The sequence below is a fragment of the Castanea sativa genome, chromosome 8 (genome assembly GCF_040712315.1).
Source record: "Castanea sativa cultivar Marrone di Chiusa Pesio chromosome 8, ASM4071231v1".
NCBI classification, from domain to species: Eukaryota; Viridiplantae; Streptophyta; class Magnoliopsida; order Fagales; family Fagaceae; genus Castanea; species Castanea sativa.
Window position 1 is genome coordinate 53,760,699 of NC_134020.1, and position 26,056 is coordinate 53,786,754.

Sequence of the window (26,056 nt, forward strand, 5' to 3'; positions counted from 1 at the left end):
AACGATACTATTTATAGATACATAGTCTTCATTTAGTCTCTAGAATCTCCAACTAACTCGGCCAACAAGCGATAAATCAGATTACAACTATCTCTTAACTAAATTGACTCCTATCTTATCCAATACAGCTAGTTACAAAAAGACTAACGGTTAAAATTACAAGTGGTAAGCTAAGCTAAAAGTAATTTTAAGTAAAATTCAAACACGATTTCAGCTGACACAGTATCATACAGAGTGTAACTGTCGTCGCTACGGAGAAAAGAAAAAAAAGAGAATAGTAGTGGGGCCATTAAAAATGCTGATGTGGAATCAAATTCGAAAACTTCACACGCCACCTAGTGTGTGCAAACACAAAAGAAAGAGAGAAGCCAATAACACAAACACAAACACAAACACACTGTGACCAGATCCTCCAGCTTTTCTATCTCTCAGACTCTTCAGTACTGTTTTCGTCATATCCAATTCCACCACCATTCTCTCTCTTTAAACAAAACAGAAACCCCATAAGAAACGCAACCACCTAACTGAATCACCAACAAACAATTCCAAAGAAACTACTACTTCAAAAAACGACGCCGTTTCTCCTCAGTTCTCAACCCAACCAACCTTGCATGCTCTCTTTCTCTCCTTCTCTCTCTCATCATCATCATCATCTTCTTCTTCTTCTCCACAATTCTCTTCCACTCCAAAACCCTAAAACCCTCACAATGAAGGATCGACCTCGCTCTTCCTACGGCGCCGTTTACGTTCCTCCGCACCACCGCTTACGCTCCGTCATTACTACTCCCAACTACACTTCCTCCGCCGCCGCCGAAACCGCCGGTTCCGGTGCCGGAGCCGGAGATATCGTCGACTCCAAGCTCCGCGAGCCTCCACAAACCGCTGTGATAAGCCCTAGACAAACTCGTAGTCCTTCCTCGCAACAGGAACAGCTCCACAACAGGACTTCGCACTTCAATTCGCCGCGGCCACCGCCGACCTGCGACGATTCCGTCTCCGAAGAAGGCTCCGATCGCGAGCTCGATTCCTTTCCTCTACCGGTAAGACTCTCTATATATCAATATTTTAGTTGAATTTTTTGGTTTTGGTTTATTGACTACGGTATTCACTATTTGAATTTTGTGACTAGCGGTTTAAAATTCTGGTGCGTGTGTGATCATTTGTGGAAATAATTTACTTGCATAAGATAATGTAGAAGTTTAGTGGTTGCTGCTAAGTCGAACCTGAGTTCAAAATTCTGGTGTGTGTTGGCCATTTAAGATGAACCGCGGGCAGTTGTTGAAGATTTACATTTAGGTTAACATGAATGATGTGCTAATTATGAAAGATTTACTTATGGATAGTCCTGGCGACTTAATAGGATTGATGAGGTCAAGTTTGGTTGAGTTCGGACCAAGGATGGAGCTAGCGCGATTGAATGTAGCTTTTTGCTGAAAGTTGGTTGACGAGTAGTTGTACCTAGGCTTTAAAGAGTTGTACATAAGCAAAGCAGATGTTAGTCAGCTTCTTTACAAACGGTACCAAAATGAAGTTTTTTAGATTTACCCTAGCTTCAAATGCATTAGGACATATAATCTAGGAAGAGACATGAATATAAGCAAGATATTTTGCAAATCCGTAAATTTTAGAAGAGTAGGACACGGTCACGGCAAAAGGATGTTTTGTTTCGTGGATTCTTCTAAATTCGATATATAATAAATGAATATCTACTTTTGAAAAATGAATAGCAAGTCAGAATGAAGAAACTCTTAGAAAGTTTTGAAATGAAATGTGGTTCTTTAGTACTTTTAAAGTTTAAAGGCGGTGGTCATGTTTCTGAAGCTGTTTACTTTCTTTAGGAAAAAAAAGAAAAATGAAAGGTAACTAGCAATTTATTGGAAATGGAACAGATGGTTAAGATAGATACAGAACTCTGTATTAGGAGGTTGTTTGAGGGTAAAATTGTGCAATCAAGAATGGAGCCAGATTTCGTGGCTCTTGCATATGCTCAAAGACTTCATTGAAGAGGTTAACATTTATCAAATGCTATGCAACAGAATTTGGGTGGAAATCTAGGATTTGGCTTGGAATCTCAAAGTATGACATTTCAAATGGCACATTTTATATTATATGAAGTTTTGTGACTTTTCACATCTACTGGGATTCATATTTTACAAATGCAATACAAGTGCTGCAAATGATTAATTTTAAGCTGTAAATAAATACAGGTGTGTGTACGCCTACCCGGGGGGGGGGGGGGGGGGTTTGATATGCCTCCACATTATCTGGGCATAATATTCTCTTCCAGTTCCTAGAAACGATAATCTGAAAATTTTAATGTGTGCTTATTTATAAAATAAAAGAATAGAATTCTTTCCATGTTGAAATCCTATAAGTTGAAGTTGCCTCTCTCTCTCTCTCTCCCCCTCCTGTCACCTTTGTTAAATCATTTTATGCAGTGCTTGAGAAGTGGATTGTTACCATGGTATGGTACACCAGTGAACAAAGGTATGCTTAATTGGTGTAATCCATGGAGTTGGCTTTGCATTTGCCTTAAAGAGAATGAGGAGGAAGTCCATGGATATGAAATTACCAAATTATGCAGCTATTTATTCTTAAAGAACTGAGAGAACTAGGGCAGATATGTCCAGCTATTCACATTGCTGATGGCCTCAAAAGGTGGGTATGCTAGTGGAAAGTGATTGTGGTAGAAAGGGGAGAGGGATATTGTTGATTGTTACTTGAGTGGCTCCCTCATCACTTATATTATAAATATGACCTTTGACCTATGTTAATGAAATGTAATCTAGACCTCAATCTGTTTTAACCCTTGTCTTGTTTGTGTTTGATTTGCTGGTGGTTTATTTTTGTTAACTACATAAATGTTTGTGTATATTTATGTATGTGTGTATGAAATTTTCACCATGTTTTTCAGGGTGCTTCCCCCTTTGATAACATTGATGAGTGGACACGGAAGTTTACAATGCTTTTACGTGACAAGGAGAAGCAAGAATTTGTCTCAAGGGAGAAAAAGGATAGACGTGACTTTGAGCAAATATCAGATTTGGCAAGCAGAATGGGGCTGTACAGGTATTTTCTGCTTCATCAAAGTAGATGCTTTAATTAGCAAAATACTGTTAGTCATCATAAAGTAACTTTTATGAATCAAAATTATATTTGGCAGCCATCTGTATGCAAAAGTTGTTGTCTTTAGCAAGGTCCCGCTGCCTAACTACAGATTCGATCTGGATGACAAACGTCCACAGAGGGAGGTACTTTCTCATTAGTTCTGTTTCACAAAATGTTTTCATTTTTATTTTTCACCCTCTTTTTGGCAACCAAAAAATACCTACTCTCTGTGTTTACCTTCAAACTTGGCAATAAATATGTTTTAATTATGGCCCAAACTCTTAGCCTTTTTTTGAGAGAGGCAAGAGGAGAAGGGGGGGGGGGGGATCTTATGATGTTTTATATCTTCAAAGTTTTTTGTAGGTTTTTATATACCTCCTCCAGCATGTAATGTTTGCCCAAATTTGCAACTTTTATTGTCTTATAATGTTTTTCCAAGTTCAAAAATCAAACACAAAGTTTTATTTTTTTACAGTCCCATAGTACCCTTTGCTCGTTCTTTTCCACTACAGATCTTCATTTTTTTAAAAGTAAAATTTGGAAAGTTTTTTGTAAAAAAATTGAGATGATTGAGCATTTTCTATCTTCTCTTAGAATGTGGCATTTGGCAACTTGGATGGACATTATGGGATGTGAGGGCGTAAATGTTTCATAGGAATCTAATCTAAGCTTTTAATATATGACAGGTGGCTTTGCCTCTTGGGTTGCTAAGAAGAGTTGATTCCTATTTTGGAGAATACCTCTCTCAAAAGTCTAAGACTAGGGAAAGCTATCCAGATATATCATTTTCGAGATCAAACAGTAGCTGTAGTATTGCCACTGATGAAGGGCTTTTCGAACAGCCTGAGCCACTAGGAGCCAGTAAGTCTGTAATGGAGAAAATTCATCAACGGCGAAGTTTGCAACTCCGTGATCAGCAACGAGTTTGGCAGGTTCTTCTTAACCTGAGAAGTTATATCAATGCTTCTTTCTAATGTTATGTTGATAAAACTCTTTTTAAAGTTCTATTTCAGAACTCAGAAGCACGGATGGCTTTCCCATGTATGACAGGGTACTTTGCACAAAATATTACTTAAAATTGTATTGCATAACCACCTCTATTATAAAGTTTGTTTCTTTTTCTTAGTGTCCGTTAGCTAAGTTCTCTGCAGTTTTATGTATTACTTTATAAAACAAACAGAAAGCCGGAAAAAAGTTGTTCTTATCAAGGAAAAAGAGTGTGAAGAAGTTTCCACAATCTTATTGGTGTCCTCTAGTTAAAAAAAAAAAAAATTGTCAGTAAAATTCATCAAAATGGGCACCACGCCACCCATGTACACAGGAAGTGTACAATAGATGCACCTGAATTAAATGTTAAAGTACAATGATCAAGTAAGTCAGGCAAAGCAGTAAAAGAAAACATGTCAAATAACAAATCAAAGATAAATTACTTAAACAAGTCACATGACTCATTAAATAGGTTATGTGACTAAAAAGTATATGTGGATGGTCATTTGAGTCTCCACGTAGTGGGTTGGAGAAATTTTCCACCAAACTGGTCTAGAGGTCCCAAAAATTTGGACTAAGGCTCTGTTGTTGTAAAATAACGTAATAAGTCATATGATTTAATATATGTGGATGGTTTTCATAATCGCCACAGGGTTGGAGGATATTCCAAGTAGAACTAAGTCCTTCAAGTTACAATGTACAAGCCAAACAAATTGTTTCTTATATAAATGGAATCAATGGATACCCTCTCAAAGAAAAAAAAATGAAATTATAAAATAAATGGGTGTTTGGATATAGGCAAGTCCAAAGGACTACGTTATATATAAAAAAAGGTGTCAACAAATGACCAAAACATAAGAAACAAATTACTTATAAAAAAAAACATAAGAAACAAATTCAAATTTTAGGTTCAGGTTTAATTGAATTTGAAGCAGAGCAGTAGGAAAAAAAGGATTCAGAAAGGGAAGAAAAAAGGAGGAATTAAAATGTTGTCCTAGAAGTTTGGGATGGATGTGAACAAAAGAATGAAATAAAAGAAGTTGTTGGACTCTAATTGGATTGGTTATGAATGTGGAACTCTGGAGCTTGTGCATTATTGGCTGGTAAAGTTCCTGTAGTATACAGCTGAAATAAGAAAGAAGACTTTCCTCAAAGTACGATGTAGTTGACAAAGCACTCTGTACTGCTTTTTTTTATTTGTTAACATGCTTGGTGTTCACTTTCACCCATGAGTTTTATTGATTTGTGTTTACCTTGTTGGATGGCTCCATTGGCTTGTGGCTAGGGCATGTCAAGGTGTTTGAGGTCTTAGGATGCAAATTTGTTTGTGAGACCCGTGCCTAAGAAGACTTAATACTTATCTGATATTGCACTGCTCGCCTGGACCTGCACCAAAAAGATTCCTTTCAAAATGTTTTTTTTGTTGTTGCTACCCTTAGTTAATTTTTCTGGTTGAATTCCAACATATCACATATGTGCTGGGCATGATTTAAATTTTAAAGTATATTTTTGCAATCAGGTTGAGCATTAACTTATTCATAAATGATAATCAGGATGCACAGAAAAAAAAGAGTGTAAAAAAGAATTCTAAATGCTAGATATAAAAACTCAACCCTATTGTTAGGGTCTATTGACATCCTGCTGAGAGGTTTGATTTACAAGCTATTTTAGAAGTATTTAAATCATATATAAATGTTTGATATAATATTTAAAAAATAATTATACAATAGGAAGATTTATTTAGTTAAATAACTATAATTAATAACAAATTATTTAAACTTTTCAATCGATTTTTGTATTTTTTTCTGGTCCTTTGTGTGGATACCTCATCATTGTGAACTTAAAAGTTTTTTCTCTATCGATTAGATTGTATTACTTACCTATCAAAAAAAAAACTAATTGGGTTGATTACTGGTCTGTCGCTTGAGGACTTTATTGGACGCAGTGTGGTTTTATCAAGTGGGTTTCAGGAATACTAATTGTTACTAGGTCCATACATTCCCAAGACTAACCTAAATGCATTTTTTTGGAGTTGGGTTAGAAATTAGGCAGACTTTTTCTTTGTCATTTAGGTACTCATGATGTCTAGGTGATGTTAAGGCAATTTGTTGCCCTTAAGAATGGTTGTTACGTGAGGCTTTACAGATAGATTGAGGTCGTTGGAAAATATGTAGATAATCTGTCTTTGTGTGCAGATTTTGTTTAACATATCTTTTTCAGATTTTAAATCATGCTATTGCTTTCAATGTCAAAAATATGGTGGAATGAACCATTGTGATATATATTTCTTTTTCTTTTTCTATAGGAATCTCCTGAAGGTAGAAAAATGCTGGAGTTTCGTAGGAGTCTCCCTGCTTATAAAGAGAAGGATACATTACTGACAGCTGTTTCACGAAATCAGGTGTGTCAAACTTTAGTTTTTTAATGACTAATTGCATGAAGCTCTTCAATATGAAGCTCCTGGTACAGGACGATCATAATGACATGCAATATATCAGTTATCAATTTGATTTTCTCTTGATTTGCTTTTTAGTAAAAGGCTTTTTGGCCTGCATGGTATTAAATTCTTACATTTTTTTGCTGAATTAAAAAAAAAAAATGGTAAGAATTCTTACCATAGCCACCCTTGAAGTCTCTCTTCATTTCATGTCATCAACAGGTCCAAATGCTTGTAACTAGATGCTCTAACCTATAGTTAGTGCTGAACTGTGGAGATTAATAAATTGATACTGATTAAATATTTTGCCATTTACAATGACTAATGATGGTAACTTTTTATTTATTTTGATAAGTAATGATGGTCACCTTTTATTTGATTTTCACGAATTCCTGTAAACCATTTCATGAAGATACCCACCTATGGCGTCGTGTTATCTCCTCAAAATATGGCGAGGGTCAAGGGGGGTGGAGGACTATTGTTTGCAGGAGGTCCCATGGGTGCGGCCTTTGGAGAAGCATTAACGAAGGTTGGGAGAGCTTTTCTAAGCATCTGTCTTTTGTAGTGGGGGAAGACACTCGTATCCGCTTTTGGCATGACAGGTGGATTGGTGACGCTACTCTAAAAGTTCTCTATCCTGAGCTTTATGTGTGTTCAGCGGTCAAGGATGCCTGTATCTCTGAGGTTTTGTGGATTCCAGAAGGGGGTACTGTTAGAGTGTGGAATTTAACGTTTTATAGAGCTTTTGAAGATTGGGAGTTGGCTGCTTCGTATTCTCTTCTTCGGCTTATCCAAACTCGTATTCCACAGGGTAGTAGGAGAGATACCCTTTACTGGCGGCTTAAAGGGATGGTAAGTTTGACACTCGGTCTTACTACCTCGCGATCCGGGGTGCTTCGAATTCTTGGCTTCCTTGGAAGGGGGTTTGGAAACCAAAGATCCCTAAGCGCGTGGCGTTCTTTCTGTGGTCTGCTGCTCATGGTCGGATCCTCACCTTGGATAACCTTATGCTTAAGGGTCACCCTTTGGTTAATAGGTGTTGTATGTGTTGCAAGGATGGGGAGTCGGTTAACCACCTTCTTCTTCATTGTCCTATTACCCATTCCCTATGGACTTGTTTGCTTTAGGCCTCTGGGATTCTTTGGGTTATGCCAGGATCGGTGGCGGGTTTGATATCTTGCTGGCATCAGTGGCATGGAAAGCATAAGTCGGACATATGGAACTTGGTTTCAGGGTGCTTAATGTGGATTGTGTGGTTGGAACGAAATCGTCGATCCTTTGAGGACAAAGAGAAGACTTTGGTTGAGTTAAAACTTTTATGCCAGCGTAGTCTTTTAGAATGGTCTCGTTGTTGGGGCTTTACTAATTGTTCTTCTCTCTCTGAGTTTTTGTCCTCCCTTAGCTTAGTTTCCTATTAGCTTTTTCTTATTGTTCATCATCATGAACTTCTTGTATGTCTTTTTTTCTATCATTTATAAAAGCTTTCTGATTACCTATAAAAAAAAAAAGACACTTTGGCTTATTTCCAATGCAAGTACATAACTGTGCCCATAATTATTTTTATTTTTATTTTTATTCTTTGTGGGGGAGGGGGGGGGGGTAAGTTTACACTGGTGTTATGTTTTGTATTCACTTGTGAGGGGTAAATTTGTAATAATGTATTAATTAACCCTAAGCACACTCCCAAAGTTAATACAGTATTAGAGTTTAGAGTAGAAATGGCGCTGATGCTGGTATTTTGATGTCAACTCTGACCCCCAATCACTGGCGACCACACAACTAGAACCTCTATTGCTGTCACTGATGACCAAAAATACACTCAAAACCCCATGGATCAGGTTGATGGACTTCTATTTTTTATTATTTTTTTTATAGAAGAAAGACGATGAATATCATTAATCAAGAAAGTTAGCCCCAATCGACTAAGATAACATCATGAAGGTGAGATGGAACTTCCTCCATTCACACCATTAAACCACTAACATGTCTAGCTAAGTTATGAGCCACAACACTCCCTTGTCTACGAGTATGAGAAAAAGAAACCATATCAAAGGAAGCTATAAGGGATTTTGTAGAAGCAAGCAAATGGCCATAGGAGGCAAAAGAATCATCTTCACTTCTCAAAGCATTGATGACAATCTCAGAATCTCCCCCAAGAACAAAGGATGAATGACCAAGCTCTTGAGCAAAGCGAATAGCCCTTGCTGCCGCTATCGTTTCTTATCATCAACTGAAGGAGGGGAAGTGATCTTTTTAGCAAGTGAAGCTAAGACCAGCCCTTGAGAAGTTCGAGCAATTACACCCAAACCTGCCTCACCCAACTCTTTAAAGACAGCCCCATCAAGGTTGATGGATTTGGTGACAAATCCTGCCTTCACTAAGACCTCAAAATAACGTCACCCAACCCATCTATTGTCTTGGGTTGAGTCAACTAAGTTTGGAAACTCGAAAAGACTGTAGTTCTCGTTCTGATGCTCCATCCCCGCAGCTGTGAACTGCCTCAGGAGTATCACGGACTCTCAGAAAATTGTCTGAAATCCTTTCTAAGGTGCTGATGTGATATGTTTTTGCACTAATTGCTTGATTCAGGTTTGGTTTGTGTTGATTTGTCAATTATCATTTGCCATTCTTTCTGTGTTGTGGTTATGGTTGGTTATTTTTCTTTATTGATGCCATTGTGGGTTGTTTATGTCTGTTGTTGATTTGGTGAATGGTTTTCTGATGTATGAAGAAGTGGTTGATATCTCTTGCTGTTCTGAGTGTGCCGCTCCCTTTGGTACTGTTTGTAGTTAAATCTGTTCACTTTTGTCAGTGTGGGTCAGTTGTTATCTTGTTGGTTTACTACATATACTCTTCATAGATTGAGTGGTGATATAGTCTCATAAGACGGCATCCAACCAAATTTCTTGTTGTCTCTTGATAGTCTCGATTACCATTTGTCTTAATGGGAGTAAGAGTGGCTATGCACTGTGGGCCTAAGCTGTTGAGGTCTTCCTATTAGGAAGAATTTTTTTTCACTATTTGATTACTTGTCCCCCTTCTACGAACTCTAAATATGCTGATTGGAAAGCAGATGATGCAACAAATTAGGAGTTGCTTGTGGAAAAACATGTAATTTATGTTAAGTTTTAGTCTTTTTTTTTTTTTTTTTACCAAGTGTCAAACTTGTGTGGGAACAGGCTAAATAGTTGGCTAAAAAGTTGAACTCTGGTGTCAATAATTTTATGTGTGTTTATGACCTCCATCAAAATTATTTCTCCCTTACTCTCAATGATTTATCTTAGAAGATTACTATGCAAAATAGGGTACATGTGAAGAAGTCCATCTTTGCCAGTTACATGGGCTGTATAGACTATGATGCTAATGGTGTTGACATAATTTATAGAGATATTAATATACTACTATCTCATGCAACTATGTCTACTGTGCATATACTTCCCAAAAGGAGTTGGATGTGTTATAACAGCATCAAATTAGCATCTATGCTTCCATATAAAAATGTATTTAAGCCTCTTTAATAGAATTTGTTACGTTACTCATAAAAAAAAAAAAAATTCTATATACAGGTTATTGTTGTCTCAGGTGAAACTGGCTGTGGCAAGACCACACAAATTCCCCAATTCATTTTGGAATCAGAGATAGAATCTGTTCATGGAGCTGTTTGTAGCATTATATGTACGCAGCCAAGACGAATATCTGCTATGTCTGTTTCTGAAAGAGTTGCTTCAGAGAGAGGGGAGAAATTGGGTGAATCTGTGAGTTTACCTTTTAAATGCAATTTCCTTGGAATACTTGCAGTTGTCAGTCCTTTTCCTTCCTACCCTTTCATGTGAAATTCATTTTGTGGTGTTTTTTCCTGTCTTCCTTTTTTTGCAGGTTGGATATAAAGTTCGTTTGGAAGGTATGAAAGGGAGGGATACCCACCTTCTCTTTTGCACCACTGGCATCTTGTTGAGAAGATTGCTAATTGATAGAAACTTAAAAGGTGTAACTCATGTTATCGTGGATGAGATTCATGAACGTGGAATGAATGAAGGTAAAATCTGGAGTTGATTTAAGGTTCTGACTTTGAAACTATGAGGTGTGATTTCTAAATGTGATACACATTTGATGGCAGATTTTCTGCTTATTGTCCTAAAAGATCTCCTTCCTCGCCGGCCAGAGCTTAGGCTGATTCTGATGAGTGCAACCCTTGATGCAGAGCTTTTCTCATCCTACTTTGGTGGAGCTCAGATAATTCGCATCCCAGTATGTCAGAAATTTTAGTGAGCAATGTTATCTGATTCAGCTTTGAATATTGTTCCTTGTTTCCATGATTGAATGGTGATAAAATTTTGATATGCATGTTGCCACCCTTGTTTTCACAAATTCCATATCTTTTGTTGTTACACTTATCTTTTTCTAATTTTAAGTTGTGGTTATTAACTGCATTATCCCTACCCTTTATGCATGAAGGTTTCATTAGAGTAAGTCTTTTTTTTTTTGGATCAGTAAGAATAAGTCATTTCTCTCTCTCTCTCTCCCCCCCCCCCCCCACTTTTTTTATTTCTTTTAGCCACATCAGGAACTGATAGGTGGATTTGACCTTCTGACAATGTGCATGCCGATGATTTATCTTTTGAAATTTGGATGACCTATCTTTGTTTCAAGAAGGCATATTATTGTATTCTTCTCATTTAGATATTAAAATTTCTTCTGTTGGCCCCTAATGTCTTAGAGTTTTTTTTTCTCAAAGGATTTGCTAATATTACTGTATCATTTGTTTTTGGATCTCCTTTCTCTTGTTTGAGTCGCTTCTATGTTTTAATTTTTGTTATTATCTATCATATAATAACTGAATGTAGCCAAGTCAGGGATATATTTTGTATGTAGTTTGAGTGTCAAGGTCTGATTGAGTAGCTTGGTTGGTTGGAGGTGACTTCCTTATGATGCATTTTGAGTTGTAATCAGGAGGATTTAGTTTGTTCATTTTTTAGAAGCAAACATATTGGTTGTGCAGATAAGATTTGTAGTCCAACTTCTTTGAAATATTTTGGTTCACCTTTTAACATACATCATCAGCTGTTAGTGGGGCTTTAGAATTGGCATTGTGTGTAATGCAGTGACTACTATCTGATGATAATAGTAGAATGCAGGTGCTAGTCATGTTTTATCTCTCTGTGTGTGTATGCATATCTGTGTACGTGTAACTACTGTAATATATTGTTTCTTATTCATTTTCTTATATACTATTTTATGAGGATGTGTCTTGCACAATGCTTTTAACATGATTATTAAAAGTTCAAGACCAATCAAGCTTGTTAATCTTTGTATTAATAGGATTTAGCTGATTTAATTTGGGTGTTACATACCTTTGGGGGGGTGTTTGGTGCACCCCAGCCTCAGGCTGGGCATGACTCTTTAATTAGTCTACAAATTTTAACTGTCTGGTTAAAAACCCTCAGTCTCAGTTTGTTTCCTGGTGAAGCTTATTTCACAGTGCAGATTTTGATAATTTTAGGACTTTCCCATTCTCAGATCTCTCTTTCCCCTTTTTCCTTTCTAATTTAGGGCTTTACATACCCGGTCCGGACTCATTTCCTGGAGAATATTTTGGAAATGACTGGTTACAAATTGACACCATACAACCAAATCGATGATTATGGTCAAGAAAAGATGTGGAAGATGAGCAAACAAGCACCAAGAAAGAGGAAAAGCCAAATTGCTTCTGTTGTTGAGGTATGCAAATTTTTATATGTCTATTACTGCCCAAACTTTTGTGTGTGTTTTAATTTTCATTCTTGAAATATGTTATCAGGATGCACTCAGAGCAGCCGATTTTAAAGAGTATAGACCCCAGACTCAGGAGTCTTTGTCATTTTGGAATCCTGAATGTATTGGTTTCAATCTCATAGAGTATCTTTTGTGCTATATATGTGAAAATGAGAAGCCTGGTGCAGTCCTAGTTTTTATGACTGGCTGGGATGACATAAGTTCTCTGAAAGATAAGCTGCAAGCTCATCCTCTATTAGGTGATCCAAGCCAAGTTTTGTTGCTAGCATGTCATGGGTCTATGGCCAGTTCAGAGCAGGTAATTTTGCTTTGTATAAATTTTATATTCTAATGCCAGATTTCACTTGTGTTTTTTTGCCGTGTTTCTATTGCAAATATAATTGATTTGGAATGCTTGCAGAGGTTAATATTTGATGAGCCTGAAGATGGAGTGAGGAAAATTGTTCTTGCTACTAATATTGCCGAAACAAGTATCACCATTAATGATGTTGTATTTGTTCTTGACTGTGGAAAGGCTAAAGAGACTTCTTATGATGCATTAAATAACACTCCTTGTTTGCTCCCTTCCTGGATTTCGAAGGTTTCTGCTCAACAAGTAAGGTTATATTCTTGCTGAAAGTTTGATCCTTAGGATAGAGATGCGTTGGCACTGCATAAGTATTCTTTGATAAATTTTTGTTGTTCGCTCATATTTGATTCTGGTATTTATGATTTTTTTTCTTATTAGCTGTCCATTTTCTGTGAAGTTTCCTTTGTGTCGAAAGGACTTGAAGCATGCTAGTGTGAAATGGCATTATACTTGGCTAAAATGGTATAAGGGCCAATGAACTTTCCCTTTACTATAAACAAAGAAAGTACAGTTCCGCAATTCTCTGTAGTTTTATGCTCAGGGTTCATGACTAGCATCAATCCTTACCTAAATCTTTATGAGGTAGAACATATAAGTTTTATATTTCATTTGAAAAACCTCAAGGTGCTGCATAGTTGGCTAGGCTGCCTCATGAAATGGACATCACTCTTGAATCTTTGCTTTCCCACCCTTCCCTTTGGGCCAGACTTATTCATCAAATATGTTTGTGTGTGTATATTGTGACTAAGAGGGGTTATTCTAGCTGGACTACATATAAAATGTTCAAATTAAGTTATGATCATATGGACAATAGATTAAAATGACAATTTTATGTACATTTTATCCAAACGAATGGCTCTCTCTCTCAAACTACTTTTGCAATATAGGAAGATATCACAATGGAGTTCAGGTCTCTAGTTGACATTATATTTGGCATGCCATGAGGATGAGATATTTTAGTGCTTATAGAATGCTCTTTCCTCTATGTATCTGATCTGATGTAGACACCTTAGGTTTGGCTTTTGCAGTTTGCTTAGTGTTCAGTTGTGGGGGCCTTACATAACAAATTATAGAACTTTGTCTGTCTTGCTGCATGTTGAGTTTTTGGACAGTTAATTTTGATTAAATATGTTCTATTTGTCTGTGTTTATGTTTGTTATAGAGAAGAGGAAGAGCTGGCCGTGTTCAACCTGGAGAGTGTTACTATCTCTATCCTAGATGTGTATACAACGCTTTTGCAGAGTATCAATTGCCAGAAATTTTAAGGACACCTTTGCAATCTCTTTGTCTGCAAATAAAAAGTTTGAAACTTGGGAGTATTTCTGAGTTCCTTTCTAGGGCTTTGCAGTCACCAGAATTACTAGCGGTAACTGTCATTTTGATATATTTTTTTCCAATCTTATTTTGATATTGATAAGTTATACCTAGAGGGGTTGATTTTCTTTTTATTTTTCTTTGGGGTCAATTGTCAGTGCACCTTCTATCACCTTCTTTTCATGCATGTGATTTTTTGGATGTCTACTACTTTTCCCATTTTGGTTTGATTGGAATTGGTTTGTAGGTTCAAAATGCTATTGATTATCTAAAAATCATTGGTGCCCTGGATGAGAACGAAGATTTGACAGTCTTGGGTGGGTAGAGAAATCTAATTTTTAGCTATCAATTTTTTATTCTCCTAACTTCTGTTTTATTTAAGATTTTATTTCTAGAACATAACCTCATGCAATTTTGGTCACTTGACAGGACGCTATTTGACTATGCTTCCAGTGGAGCCAAAACTTGGAAAGATGCTCATCTTAGGGGCCATCTTCAATTGCCTGGATCCAGTATTGACTATTGTTTCTGGCCTTAGTGTCAGAGATCCTTTCTTAACACCATTTGACAAGAAGGATGTAAGTAAACTTTTCATCACATATTTAAGTATACATACTTCTTTGTTTTCTGGTAGGATTAGAAACAAATAATCAAATTATTTTTATTTTTCATTCTGTATTTGTATTTACAGACAGAACACACAGATGCATCATTAGACATGTATAATGCATGACGTTATATGCACACATCCAGATACAAATATTCATATATATAGACACACATAAACATAAGTACATGCAGTAAAAATGTATTAGATCAGCTCTTCCTGGATCTTGCTTGGCAAAGCAACACTAGGTAACAGCCTTTATGCTCTAGGGCCGAAGATTAAGTTTGTTCACCAGAGAGAAAGAAACAGAACAAAAAAGAAAAAGCTACACTGAAGGCACAACCAATTAAAGCAATTATCTACTAGGTGCCAAGAGCCTTGTAGCTTAGTCGCATTACTTTAGTCTTCTTTATGAGGAGAATTAGGTTCAAATGCCCCCTCCCCTCACTTGGTGTAACAATTGAATTATCAAAAATAAAGAAGCAATTATCTACCAGGTAGAAATGAAAATCTGCAATATGGCTAATAGCAACCAGCATAAATGGATCATCCAAAATAAATAATTAAAAAAAAAAAAAAACAGTGGAACTATTCATCCTTGCCCAACCCTAGGGTGCGAGAGAACCTTTATCCCGAATGTCACTAAAATTTTCCTTAGCATTTATATGGCAGATCTTTGATTTTGAGAAATTGATAAGAGATTTGATTCCTGAGTTCATGGAGCATACATTTCACTAATTATTGTTAGGGTACTGATAAAAAAAAAGGAGTCCATGGAGCGTACAAAAAACTAATGTTGGTTACTAATACCCTTGTCACCTTTATTGAGCACAGATACTGCATTCGTTTTGTTTTCCGTAAGACACTTGATTTTCTCTGCATTGCATTTGGGAAATACAATAATTGGGGTGAAGAGTGAAGACTCAGAAAGTCATAACTAGTCTGCCATGAGTAAGTCCATACTAGATTGGAGAAAGGAATGTTAGATAGAGAGAATTTATTGGCAAATGTGGGCATGAAGATTCGTTTTAGATTGATAGTGGTCCTCACTAGAGATCAATGTATTGGGAAATACAACCAGTTTTGTGTGTGCTTTTTTGGGTCATCATTAGGTCTTAAAAATAGCCACTATACAGTATGGTCTGCCTAAGTAGGGTTGTAGCATCCTACAGCAACATTTTTGTTCAAACTCTCTGTTCTTAAGAAACATGTGCCCCGCCATTGCTTGTCGACCGAAGACTCACTATTGCACCAATTAGTAGCCCCTAAAGAAGTGATTATGCAAGATGAGGATGGGATTAGGAGTTTCTGTTTAATGGGGCTTTCCTAGGCAATTGGCTTTGGCGATTTGTGCTGGAGATGGATGGTTTGTGGATGGGGGTGCTAGGTTTATAGTATATGTTGTAGTTAGATGTGGTTGGATGACTCCTACCATGAGGTCTTTTGCATCTGTGTTAGGTGGATGCTTTCATGATGAATATGCCTTTTCTTTTGGGGTGGAATTAAGATTGATGTGTTGTATGCCAAGGTGCCTTTGCCAGAGTATCTCTTGATTTATTTTCTATTACACTAAATAAAAGAACAAGGATGGATTTTTACATGGGCTGGCTTGGAGAGATGTCGCATTGTAATTTCTGTTATTATTATTATTTTTTAAAAAGTGAAAATGGTTCTATCTTTCATTTCCTTTATGATGCTAAGGGGTTTGGTACAGGAGAGGTTATTATGCGTTTGAAATTGAATTTGATGCATAGTGAAAAGACTGAGGTGGTTTTGGGGCCTTCGGAATTAAGGTTTATTTAGGGAAAAATTTGTGCAACCAAACAAGTTTTTTGTTTTTGTTGTTAAAAATAGTTCCTTTGAGCTGTATCTTTCCAAACATATTTTAATGTTCTTACTCTGATGGAGGAGCAGATTTAGGAATTGTTATCTTTTCTTTCTTTTTTTTTAGATGGGGGGGGGGGGTGGGGGGTTGTTTTCAAGCATCATAATTGCGCATTATATTAGAGGTAGCTTCCTCAAATCCCAAAACTGTAATTGTTGCTTATATACTTGGAAAATGAACTAAACTGAATGTACTTGTTTTCTAATTTACAGCTTGCAGAGGCTGCAAAATATCAGTTTTCCCGAGATTACAGTGATCACCTTGCCCTTGTCAGGGCCTATGAGGGCTGGATAGATGCTGAAAGAGATCTTGCTGGTTATGAATACTGCTGGAGAAATTTTCTTTCAGTGCAATCCATAAAAGCTATTGATTCTCTAAGGAGAGAGTTTTTCTCTTTGCTCAAGGATACTGGCTTGGTTGATGGCAACACAACCTCTTACAATGCATGGAGTCATGATGAGCATCTTGTTCGAGCAGTTATTTGCTATGGACTATATCCTGGGATTTGCTCTGTTGTGGTTAGTCATGGACCATATTTGATTAAGCTTTGATATTTTCATATAATTTCCCCAACCATTTGATTCCTTTCATCGGCTATTCTCAATGGTTGTTTCTTCAAATAATCATCATGTGATTAGTTTCCTTCTGTGTAATTTTCATTGTACTAACGAAAATGCATATGCAGCACAACGAAAAGTCATTTTCACTGAAATCTATGGAGGATGGCCAGGTGTTTCTTTACTCGGTAAGTTTGTTTGTCCATTGTATCAATGTAATAGTCAGGTATTCTGTCCTGCTTTTTTTTTCAACATTATTTTTCATTTGCCTAGAACTCAGTCAATGCTCGGGAATCTAAAATTCCGTACCCATGGCTGGTTTTCAATGAGAAGATAAAAGTGAATTCTGTTTTCCTCCGGGACTCAACTGCTGTTTCTGATTCAGTACTACTACTATTTGGTGGAACAATCTCAAGAGGGGAAACTGTAAGTTATCTGTTTGTATGTACTTACTTTTTTCATCTCTTTTTGCTTAATTATAAGAAAACATGAGTACATGTATGACAATTTGATTGCTAATATTGCCACTGAATCTTCATCATGAATGATAATTTAAAAGTTAACATACATTGCTGTGGTGGTTTCTCTAACCAGTTAATTTTTTTGGACACCTCCTATGGTATTAAAGCCTTGCTTGACTGAGAGGTCTTTGGTTCAAGTCTAGGCTCCCACATATCTTCACATCTATTTGCATGTGCAAAGCCCATGTTCTATCATGGCTGTTAGTAGGACTACACGAGAGGGGTGCTGGTGTAAGCTTTTTATACATTTTTGGGTCCGATTCTTCATAGCTTAACTGCTTAAGCTTTCGGGACTATTGGTTTTCGTAACATATATGTAATTGATTGGTACCTAACAGATACATTGGTGGCCTTCTTTTATGGCAGGATGGGCACTTGAAAATGCTGGGAGGATTTCTTGAATTCTTCCTGAATCCTACATTAGCAGACATGTATCAAAATTTGAGGAGAGAACTTGATGAGCTAATTCAGAAAAAAGTAAGTGGAGCTTGAATAAGAAGTCAGTAGCTGATCTTTTGTGAAGTAATGGTTTCTTTTGATTTTTTTTCTCATCAGTTTCTTCTTGAAATCCTAGTTAGCTCTTAGTACCTGCCTTAGAGTGAATGTAAATTGTCTTTTCTGGTTCATTTCAAACATGTGATAGTCTACTTTAATAAAATTTTCGTTACTTATCAAAAAAAAAAACATGTGATAGTCTACTTGGTTGATAATTGACACTGGTGAATATGTGCAGCTACTGTATCCCAGGATGGACATGCACACCCATCATGAGCTCCTATCAGCTGTTCGGTTGTTGGTTTCAGAGGACCGATGTGATGGCAGATTTGTATTTGGCCGCCAGGTCCTTAAGCCTTCGAAGCCATCTGTTTTGGAAACAAAGACGACCTTGATTTCAAGAATTGAAAGTGGACCTGGGGGTGATAATTCTAAGAGTCAACTCCAAACATTGCTCACCAGGGCTGGATATGCTGCACCTACTTACAAGAATAAGCAACTGAAGAACAACCAGTTCCGGGCCACTGTGGAGTTTAATGGGATGCAGATTATGGGTCAGCCTTGTAACAACAAGAAGAGTGCAGAAAAGGATGCTGCAGCTGAGGCTCTTCAGTGGCTTATGGGTGGTAATCAAGCAGGCTACGAGCATTTAAATCATATGTCAATGTTGCTAAAGAAAAGCAAGAAAGATCATAACTAAACTGATGTAGTAAGCTCTCCCATTAAGGGCTTTCGGGGGAAGACAATATTACAATGATTGGTTTTTAGGAATTCCATATCACATGGAATGTAGTTGTGTGACCATGTGGATCCAGACCCCCCTCTTCCGTCGAGGATAAGGAAAAAAACGAAAACACGAGGTGGTATTTTTGCTTTGAAAAACCAGCCAACTTGTTTGCGTGACACGTCCATTCAGTCACAAGCAGTCAGGCTCAGGCATACTTCACCAACAAAGATCAGAGTAGAATTCAAGTTAAAACATTTTTCAGGTTGATTTATGATGTCAAGTCATCTGTTTTGGATCATGAATCTACAGACAACTGAATAAAGTTTTGAGAGGGACTGCAGTTGACCTATTTTGTTGATTTCATGCTTTTTTGATTATACTGGGGACATTTGATGGTGACCATTAGAGTTGGTACAAGACAGGCTTAGTGGGCAGTTAGTACATAGCATCAATGGACAATATATACACATTGGAAGGAAGCGGTGATATATCATTATTACCCCATGTTTTTAAAATCAGATATAATTGAGATTGTAATCACCTTATGTATATTACTATTATTTGAAAATAACCAGTAGGCTTGTATTTTGTAAGGGGTGATATAATTTTTCCTGCCTTGTGTTAATTATTTTTCCTTTGTTCAATTTCTTGTGTTACTCTGGTGTTAGAAGAAAAGCTATGCCTGTTCCCATTACATTATGTGTATAACTATAGTCACATGAGCAAAAATTGTCAGATCCTGTGGTTGGGGTGAATTAATAATCTATCTTTCATTAGTTCAAGGGGGATTTCTAGTTACTATAAACAAGTCTCTTTTTAATTAATTTATTTTTTCCCAATGTAGCTTGAATATATAATTGTCAGATCCTGCTGAGTGCTGAGTTATGGGCTGTTCATTGTTGAAAATGAAGAATTACAAAATAGGTCTATTCTTTTCTCTCTTTTTAGGGGGGGTGGGAGGGAGTTTGCTAAGAAACAATGAAATTCGTTAAAAGGAAACAGTGTTCGTACAGGTACATCACCCTTCAAGACAATAGAAAAACACAAAGGGAACACAACATAGAGAAACTTCCACTATAGCTAGAGATGATGGCCCGCTAGGCGCTATGCCACATGATGATTGAGAAGCTCATCTCTCTTGCAAATTTACAATAGAACCATGAACTTAGAATTGGACTAAATTTGGCCATTGCAAAATTTTCAGAAGATCAAAGACCTATAGTTATGTCATCAGTTATATATTTAAAATTTAATTTAAAATTTAAGTTTTTGTAGTTTAAAATTATGCATAAAAAAAAAGAAGCTTATGGATTGAATAGTAAATAATATTTGGGTAGCATGAAATTTGACAAGCATCTATGGTTAGATTATCAAAATATGTAGTAATGTTAATTTTTTTAATGGGAGTTAAAGCCCTCGTGCTTTATATTCCTTCTAAAATCTAAAAAGGAATATTCCTTCTAAAATCTAAAAAGGAAAAGAGATGGAAAGAAAGAAAAAGAAAAAGAAGAGGATATTGGATGAGACTATTTCTTTTTCTTCAAATTTATTAATTGAAAGGAAAGAGTAATACTTAGGAATCTGAAGCCTATCTCAAAAGAAGCTAAATAAATCAAACTTGGCACTATAGATAGGGCTTGGCTTGTGCAATAATCTCCGACCTTAAATCTAAAGGCTCACTTGTGACAATATTTCTAGTTAGCCCCCAACCAGGGCCAACCTGCCCTTGACTTAGATATGAAAAATTGAAAAAATATTGGTCACATGCGACTGGTTTTTTGTCTCTGTCACTTTCTTTTATAGGCCAGGCCAGGCAGCCTGGCAGCACGGGCTGCATAGCCCATTGGTGGGGCGGGCTCAGGAACTTTAAAATAAAAACAGTAACGTAGGAGAAACTTATACAGTGGAATTATTTATGACACACACGTTAACCTCTGTGGCCTCTTTCATTACTCATATGAAATGAATCTCCTTCCCAAGGGCACTTTTTGTCTAATAAGGAACAAGTCTCATTAAAAATTCCTTCTCCAAATCTAAGTTACCTAACCACCCATTATAAAATGCAACCATATTTTAATATAGTCTGAAGTTTAGGTTAATACCAACCAGATTCAAGACTTTTCAAAACTTACAAATTTAGTCCTTAAAGCTAACTTAGTTACTAAACACTGTTAGGCCAGTTAGTCATTTTTCTCAACAGTATTTAGAGACTAAGTTAGTTTTAGCCTTTTAGGGACTAAATTGGTCAGTTTTGGACTTGATTAACATTAATCCAAACCTTATGGTTTTTTTACTTCTTAATGAACAAGTGATATTAGAGATATTACAAATTTTACTACATAATCCTTACAAATGTGTCATATATCATACAAAAATAATTAAACATTTTATTGTCACAGTTTTTAAGTCTTTTGTAAAAAAATTTGCAATAGTTTCAACATTTTTCTTTCCCAATAGAAATCCTCACCACCATCCCCTTCCCTAAACTTATCCAATAGGGCTACTTAAAAGCCCTAAAGTTGTTACATGTTTAGATGTTCTAATACAAACAAATTCTAAATTGATGCGAAAATAAATGTATTTAATATATATATATATAAAATCTTAAATGTTTGAATATATATATATATATATTTTGGTAACTAGTGACACATTTGTTTATAAAATTTGATATCCCTTGATCCAATTTCTTACCCTAACCACAAAATAATGTTGATGAAGCTGTCTCTATAATATATATATATATATATATATATATATATATATATATATATATATATATATATAAAGTATTTGTTTTTAAAATTCAAGACCAGCCTCGAAATGGGACATTGATTTGGCTGTCGGGGTATGCCTTAATTGATTAGATAAATAATGGTGAGAGCAAAAAATGGAATCTGACCATACGAGTATGAGACAGGCTGGGAAGGTCTGTTCCCTCCATCTATGTCCTTTTGATTCCTAAGAAAAAAAATTTGGACCTCATTAAATTAAATTAAAGGAATTGCTGGGTATTAGAGAAGAAAAATTTTATGTCAGATCTGAGTGCAAATGTGTTATTGTCTCTAAAACTTTATGATCCTCACAAGTCACAACAAGTCACAACAAGTACTTTATATCTCTCTCTCTCTCCTTGTTTTTTTAAGGTCTACAACAAGTGCTAGAAAGACCCAATTAAATGTGAGACCCCCCCAAAAGCATGTGTGTTTTATTTTTTTGGCAATCTTCGTCGTCATGCTGTGTGGTTGTCTTGCCTAACTTTCGGGTCAGACTAATTGAGTTCGAATTGACCAAAGTTAAATGCTATACGTGTGTATATTCAATTTGAAGTTGACAGTGTGTTAGGGGACCCCTTTTGTTTTATAGAGTTTTTAAGTGTGTGGATTATATGCAAAGGGAGGTTTTCCCTTTGGGCCACATTGTTGGATCAGAGTTTTGTGAATCCCGTGACAAATTTTAAAGTCTGAAAAAGAAAATATATTTGGGTCATCTCTGTTGGTAGTATAAAACCTACAAAGAGGGCATGTGGGGAGCTTGTCAGCTTAGGAAGATATATGATATATATATACATACATACATATATATATATATATATATATATAATGTACTCATTTGATTAAACAGCTTAGTCTATCTATATATGGAGACCAAAATTTCTGATTCACAAGTATTATTGGTGAGCTTTGATATGAGTATTAGCTTAGTTATTAAACATTTGATTTAAACATTTTTTTTTGTTGAGAAAACAGTAATATTTATTAGAATACACGATCATAAAAGTAGTATATAGAGTTTTTAAAACAGGTTTATAATATATTACATAACCAATTAATTTAACTCTTTAAATATATTAGGTTTATGGTGTATCTTTATGTTAGAGTCTCATTCATTCTTTATTGCGTGTGCGTGTGTTGTTTCCAGAATTATATATATTTTCAATTTAACCGTATTTATTTTAATACTCATTTCATCATCTGCACACATAATAATTGTAATAATCATCTACTTCGTTTTTAAGAGATTTAGAAGAAGGGTAATTGTGTTTTTTCACATGATGTCACACTTTTTCATACAAGTTAACACTAAACTTGATGTCAAGGTGCAAAGTGTAACAAGTGTCATAGTTTAGAGTGCAAAAAATGTATTTAAACAGTTTAGAATGCCAAGTGTAATCAAATATGTAGTTTACAGTAAATTGTAATTTTCTCAAATTATTGATAATATAACAAAAATCATGTGCATATTACGCTGTCAAATTCTTTATGTTTTACCAATAAATACTAATAAACATTTTAATTACCACAAATCTAATACTCTTAAATTAATTATTCATTTTGGAAGTTCAACAAATCACATTCTTACTCAACTGAAAGTGTAACAAAAAAGATATTTGTAAAAACTATATATATGTGTGTGGATGGAATGGAAAACATGGCTCATATAATTTTGCAAAAAGCTATCTTTTTTTCTGGATGAATATCTGCAAAAAGTTTTATCAAAGAAAATAAAAACGAATCATATTCACAAAAAGGAACCAAAAAACAAAAGGATGGGAAGAATTAATTTGTACTAGTCTCTACTAGCTTTTCAATAGATTTATGATAATTTGGAAGTGCTTTTTGAACACTGAAAAATGGTCGCCACCTTTATGGATAATGGAATCCCTTTTTTAGGACAATACCTATTCAGTAAGTCAATATAACTCATTACCCTCTTCCATTATTCGAGGCTCTCTCTCTCTCTCTGTCTCTCTAGCTAACACCTTCATATCTAGACTTGGTACACAATTATTGCCAAATGGTACTAAAATACTAATCCCTCCCCTTTTAACTTTTTAACCAAGTTCAACCCTGAAATGAAGAGTACTAGTAGGCACCAATAGTGGGGGCCAATCTGTTCCTGTGTTCACTGCTTGTGTTATTAATGGCTATTTGGCACTAGGTATTTGGCCTGTGGCTACAACATCATGCTAATTGCTAACAACAATGATACAAATATAAAAAAATAATAAGAGGGTTTTTATTTTCTCAAGATTCATTTTTATTTTCAAAATTTCTTCAATGTTTTACTGAAACTTAAATTTGAAAATATTTGGATAAAATTTGAATTACTAATTACATTATCTTCTCTTGAAATTTGGGAGGACAATACTCTAACTTGAGGGATAAAAAAACACTATTTTTCTTTGAGATTTGAAGAAATTAACACTCTCCTATTTTGTTTATATTAGTAATGAAATATTTTAAATTTTCATAAGAATCTTTTTACAAAAGTTTAACCATGGTTAATAAAAAAAAATAACCGATAAAATTAGAATAAAAATGCAAAATTTCTCAAGCACCAAAATAATTGAAACGGCAAATCCCTCCATAACTCGTTGAAAAAAAGAAAAAAAATAATAAGCAAAATTCATACTTAATATTTTAATATACACTTTAATTAAAAATTAAAAATTATGAATTTTAATTATGAATTTGAAGATAATTTTTGAAAATATGCCCTTAAGCAAATTAAATGGCAGGTTAGTACACAACATTTTTAATATTAATTTATCAAAACTTGATCAATCGGATGTCAAGAGAAAAAATATTTTTTCCTTTCAATTTTGGAGTGAAGTGTCATTTTTCCAAATATCAAGGGAGGAAAGTGTAATTACTCAAATTTGAATATTTTGCTCATTCTCGTAATTTAAAATTATTTTTCTATATAATACATTGTTTTGAAAGACTAATGTATGATTTTCTAAACACAATGTGAAAAATAAATATAATGCAACCTTTTTTTTAAGGTCCATATAATCCATCAAACTAATCAGCAAGATCCAAGAAGCATGCAGATACAAGAGAACTATTGGTAAAAGGAAGAAAGAGACAGTAATCCAACGACAAAGAACCATGGAGCATATGTATGGAATATATAGAGCATTTGGTATCTTCTTTCTTTCTTTTTTCTTTTAGTGTCGACTTTGATCATGTGGTGATCGTTTTCTAATGGCATCTTTTCTTCTTTTTTTCTTTTTTTTTTTTTTGGTGAAAGTTCGAGTGGAATTGTACAATACATGTTCATATTCCTCAAACATAGTGATGCGACAATTCTTCTCTTTCGGTTTTTGTTGATTTCCCATTACAAGTATCATTATCATATTAGTTTTTTTCAGCAAATCTAAGTCCCCTATCTTGTGGGATCTATGATCTATCACATGAGTGAGGGTACATGTTAACATGAAGAAATAATATTTTTTGTCACATCTATTTTATCTTAGGGTATCTTCAACAACTTCATTTAGCTAATTTACTTAGTCTATTTCCCCAAAACTCTCCTCCAACAATTGCTACTCGTAAGAGCATCTCCATATTTTTTCTCCAATCGAGCCCCCTCCCAAAGTAGAGATAGAGGCAAAAACACATTTTTTGATTTTTCTAGTTCTTTATCAAAAGTAGTTGATTCCATGAAAGCAATGGGTTAATTTCGGTGCTAGCATTATAGCGGAATTCATAAGAATTGGATCCTAAAGAAGTGTGGAGATTCCTTTCTTCAAGCTGACTCTTTTCATTGAGTGTAAATTTTAGCTAAAGGGCTATTTTAATATCTTAGCTAAACAACATTTTCAAATGCACTCTCCAACGAACTTTGTATTATTTACGGATCTATTTAAATATGAATTTTTACATAGATAGGATTTTTTAGTTACGTGTCTCTCTCTCTCTCTCTCTCTCTCTCTCTCTCACACACACACAATCCCCTTTCATTTCTTTGATCTTTGATCGATGATTCGATTCTCCCACTATCTCTCCTCTCTCATACTTTTTCACTTTCACACTCTCACTATTTGAGCCACTCGTGCCCATAGTCTACAATATATGTAATAGCATTGATTGCTCCTCTTTGGCCCACTTCCTCTACTTTTACTAGTCTACTACTCCTCAACAGGGGCGGCTTGATGCATTTAGGGGCTTAAGGCAAAAAAATGATTATATTGTTTTAGATGTAAAATTACTACTAATTAACATGAATAACGTATAATTTTTTCTCTTTTTGGAAATTTTATAGATACAAAAAATTTAACAAAACTTTTTACACTTGTTGATGTAGCAGATTGATAGTGGTAAGTAACAGTGTAGGGTTAATGGTAGACCTAAATGAAAACTAGTAAAAGTTTGCTAACTCAAATCTTATGATTATTTTTATTTTTTTAAAGTGCAACATTTACAATATTCTTCACAACAAATCCTAGGTTTTAAGTTGCTTCTTATTTTCTATTTGGAAACACCACTATAATTTTTTTTTTCCATCAATA

The 26,056-nt window shown here is 35.3% G+C and overlaps 1 protein-coding gene across 4 annotated transcripts; it reads left to right on the plus strand.

The window, feature by feature from the left end:
- Nucleotides 1-371: 371 nt before the first annotated feature.
- On the plus strand, nucleotides 372-19,403 carry LOC142607392 (DExH-box ATP-dependent RNA helicase DExH5, mitochondrial). 4 transcript variants are annotated; one of them, XR_012839313.1, is made up of 20 exons: nucleotides 372-1,040; nucleotides 2,915-3,069; nucleotides 3,164-3,251; nucleotides 3,795-4,040; nucleotides 6,401-6,496; nucleotides 10,099-10,287; nucleotides 10,409-10,568; nucleotides 10,650-10,780; nucleotides 12,083-12,250; nucleotides 12,330-12,602; nucleotides 12,705-12,899; nucleotides 13,816-14,019; nucleotides 14,215-14,284; nucleotides 14,397-14,545; nucleotides 16,672-16,977; nucleotides 17,145-17,204; nucleotides 17,290-17,442; nucleotides 17,645-17,768; nucleotides 17,904-18,014; nucleotides 18,271-18,300. XR_012839313.1 is itself a non-coding variant. In XM_075778854.1 (19 exons), the coding sequence occupies exons 1-19, from the start codon at nucleotides 612-614 to the stop codon at nucleotides 18,730-18,732; spliced, it is 3,645 nt and encodes a 1,214-aa protein (XP_075634969.1). In that variant the 5' UTR covers nucleotides 372-611; the 3' UTR covers nucleotides 18,733-19,403. The 4 variants fall into 4 exon arrangements, 3 of the variants coding, with proteins under 3 accessions (XP_075634969.1, XP_075634971.1, XP_075634970.1); XM_075778854.1 differs by lacking the exon at nucleotides 17,645-17,768 and having other exon boundaries at nucleotides 18,271-19,403; XM_075778856.1 differs by lacking the exons at nucleotides 372-1,040; nucleotides 2,915-3,069; nucleotides 3,164-3,251; nucleotides 17,645-17,768 and having other exon boundaries at nucleotides 4,040-4,159; nucleotides 18,271-19,403.
- The last annotated feature ends 6,653 nt before the right edge of the window (nucleotides 19,404-26,056 follow it).

What these genes read in the sequence shown, in the direction of transcription:
- LOC142607392 (XM_075778854.1), top strand. Translation starts at nt 612, where the DNA reads ATGCTCTCTTTCTCTCCTTCTCTCTCTCATCATCATCATCATCTTCTT. An exon ending in CTATGGCCAGTTCAGAGCAG is followed by an intron (nt 12,603 to 12,704) that starts GTAATTTTGCTT and finishes GAATGCTTGCAG; the next exon opens with AGGTTAATATTTGATGAGCC. An exon ending in AGTCACCAGAATTACTAGCG is followed by an intron (nt 14,020 to 14,214) that starts GTAACTGTCATT and finishes ATTGGTTTGTAG; the next exon opens with GTTCAAAATGCTATTGATTA.